Raw genomic sequence first — 2,892 nt, 5'->3', positions numbered from 1 at the left:
TACACTACCCAAGACAACGTTTTCTAAGCAAAAAACAAGATATTTTAACAATATTAAAAAAATTATGGTATTTACATTTTTGAACTAAAAATTACTTCCATAAGAAAAAACGAAGTTGATGATGGTCAATGATGGAAACGTCGGATTTAACATTGACATTTAAAATACTATTAATAAAAACCTTCTCATTAATTGGAGGTATGTTAATTTTTTGTGTTCGATGGGAAGTGATTTTATGAGGTTCCTGTTTTTAGTAGGGTTTTGGATCTCATTTTTTAATTTTTAGTTCGAGTTTCATTTGTAGCCCCAAGTTCCAATTTTAATTGACCTTGACATCTGTCTAAGCTATATCAATTCAGGGAATGCAGTCCTGAGCACCGAGTCAACAACGTATCCAAGTTAACCTACGCTTAAAGCGAAGGTAACCAAAATTGAGTCAAAGGGTCATTTATTTTATTTCATTAGTAAAGTAATTAAGTGTTGCACGTGCTATGTTATTTTCCATTGCCGAGTGGATCCACTCGAGGTTTTCCACTTTTGATATCAAAGCTAATAATTTGAATATGACTGTTTTGGAGAAAGAGGGGGGAGGTTAGATGTACCAGTTTTCTAAGCACTGTTGAAGGAAAACGGATTAAAGGGGGTAATTCTGAAATTGGAAGAGAAAGCTAGGGAGACAGAAGTGAGATATGAAAACACATAAGAAGTTCATCAAAAGACTGAAAATCAAACAAACGACAAAAGGTCTTTATGGGTATGTGAAGGAAAAGAGACGACTCAAAAGTTCTGCAGACGCTCCGGAGGAGATGAAAAGGAATTAACTGGAAGCGGCAGGCGTGGGGAAGGCTAAAGGAAGGCAGGTGGAACACTTGAAAGGGGCGAGAAGTGCTTATCAAGAAACCTTGAAAGAGGAATTAACAAGCGTTGAAGCTTGGAGGAGGCGAGAAAGTGTAAAGACAACTTGAAGGGTGCTTGAAAGAGTCATAGAAAGGGCTTGACGGGAGCGCCACTAGAAGATGACGTAAGGGATGCTGGAAGAGGGCTTGTAGGAAATGCGAAGGAGGAATTCTATAACGAAAGTGTATTTTCGACATTTATTTACAAAAACAACCATCCAAGTAAATAGAATTGAAAAATAATACATTCAATTTCGATGACAATCTTCTCGTTTCTCAGTTTCTACCATCCATGATGACCGTGACCATGGGCTATTCCAAAGTGAGCAATAGGGGCGGCGTGCACAATTGGAGCTGCGTGGGGAACGGCAATTGGCACCGGGTGTAACGATATGGAGTTGTGGTTGGCGTAGGAAGACGCATCGTGGTGCGCGAAGGCGATGGGAGCCGCATGAGCGATGAAAGCATCGTGTCCAATTGCTCCATGACCGATTAGTCCTGCGTTGACAACGGCGAAGAGGGCCAACAAAGCTACCTACGAGGGAAAACAATTCACATTGCCTACGTTTCAATAATTGTCACAATCAACCCACTCACCAATTTGAACATTTTGCTAAGGCTGCTGATATTGCACTCAACGTACGGAGAACAAGATGTGATTATGCTTCGAAATTAGATATCGCGAGTTTATATACTGAAGTTTGTACCCCACTGCACCCTTACAACTGGAGCACGTGCCCTTTCTATAAGGTGCTACAAAAGTAGTGTTCACGGTCTATTTCGTATTGTTTTACAACAGTTCAGTTTGCGATATTCTACCAAATGTATCTTTAATCATTGAAAGTGAAAAGGAAACGTAACTTTATACATTACGTGAGTAATAATTATGAATAATTGATTTAATTTTATTATCAATTTACGCAACTGCATTTTGTTTTGAACTCATATGGATTCTTTCCTGCTACCGTATAGGGAAATTTGCATACCAATCAAGCTGTAATTCTATTGCTCTGAAAAGAAAAGGTGCAATAACCTGGTAGGTTTTAAATAGTAGTGACTTATTGCTTTATGTAATTGGTTCAGTGGTTAATTAGCGAGCGAGGGTGGTGTTAAACGCTATTAACAGGAACTTGTCCGATACCTAATGATAGGTTGTAACGCATGAGAGAACGTTTATAGCATATTGGCTATTTTAAGTTAATCATGCAGAAAATAATGTTAATGCAAATACATACATGAATAGCTCTTACTGATAGTATACAGGGAGACTCCAATTTGTTAAACAATAGGACGCTACCCTCATCCAATTTTAACGGAGATACATCTTTCGAAGTCCTTAAGACATTATTGGTTGCTGAAGGTAAAGCTAGTGTCAAAAATGATATATTAGAAAGAATTCATAACAAATTAATCAACATTTAAAATGCCGGAAAAATTGCTCTACAAAGTTACTTACGATGATATGGGAGTTATTATTATAGTAAATCTAAATCTTTTGAGAAGTCTGATCGAAAAAGTACGAATTGATTTGGATTCTACGCACCCAAATTAATAAGAAAAAGTGTTTTCCCGAGAAATTTTGGTGTAGTCGATTTTTGGTAAAAAAGGAAGGTTATACACTGCCTTTTTTTGAGCCCCGAAAAAAAAATTGTCTCAGATCGACCCGGAAAAAAATTTTCTTATAGAATGTGGCCTGTAGAATCCATAATTTCAAACAGTTCCAAGATTGGGCTACTAGTTCAAAAGTTACAGCCCTTTGAATTTTCTTTCGAAATTGGTTTCTAGTCTATAACTTTTGATTGAGAAGTCTGATCGAAAAAGTACGAATTGTTTTGGATTCTACGCACCAAAATTAATAAGAAAAAGTGTTTTCCCGAGAAATTTTGGTGTAGTCGATTTTTGGTAAAAAAGGAAGGTTATACACTGCCTTTTTTTGAGCCCCGAAAAAAAAATTGTCTCAGATCGACCCGGAAAAAAATTTTCTTATAGAATGTGG

General features: G+C 37.1%; 1 protein-coding gene across 1 annotated transcript; it reads right to left on the bottom strand.

The window, feature by feature from the left end:
• Nucleotides 1-1,136: 1,136 nt before the first annotated feature.
• Nucleotides 1,137-1,672, bottom strand: LOC116172937 (larval cuticle protein F1-like). Its single transcript, XM_031490216.1, has 2 exons — nucleotides 1,494-1,672; nucleotides 1,137-1,431 (listed from the first exon to the last, which is right to left on the bottom strand). Exons 1-2 carry the CDS (start codon nucleotides 1,503-1,505, stop codon nucleotides 1,180-1,182), a joined length of 264 nt encoding a protein of 87 aa, XP_031346076.1. The 5' UTR covers nucleotides 1,506-1,672; the 3' UTR covers nucleotides 1,137-1,179.
• Between the last annotated feature and the right edge of the window lie 1,220 nt (nucleotides 1,673-2,892).

The sequence above is a fragment of the Photinus pyralis genome, unplaced genomic scaffold (genome assembly GCF_008802855.1).
Source record: "Photinus pyralis isolate 1611_PpyrPB1 unplaced genomic scaffold, Ppyr1.3 Ppyr1.4_LG6, whole genome shotgun sequence".
Lineage (NCBI taxonomy): Eukaryota > Metazoa > Arthropoda > Insecta > Coleoptera > Lampyridae > Photinus > Photinus pyralis.
Note: the sequence above shows the minus strand (reverse complement) of the source record. Positions and strands in the feature narration are given on the sequence as shown.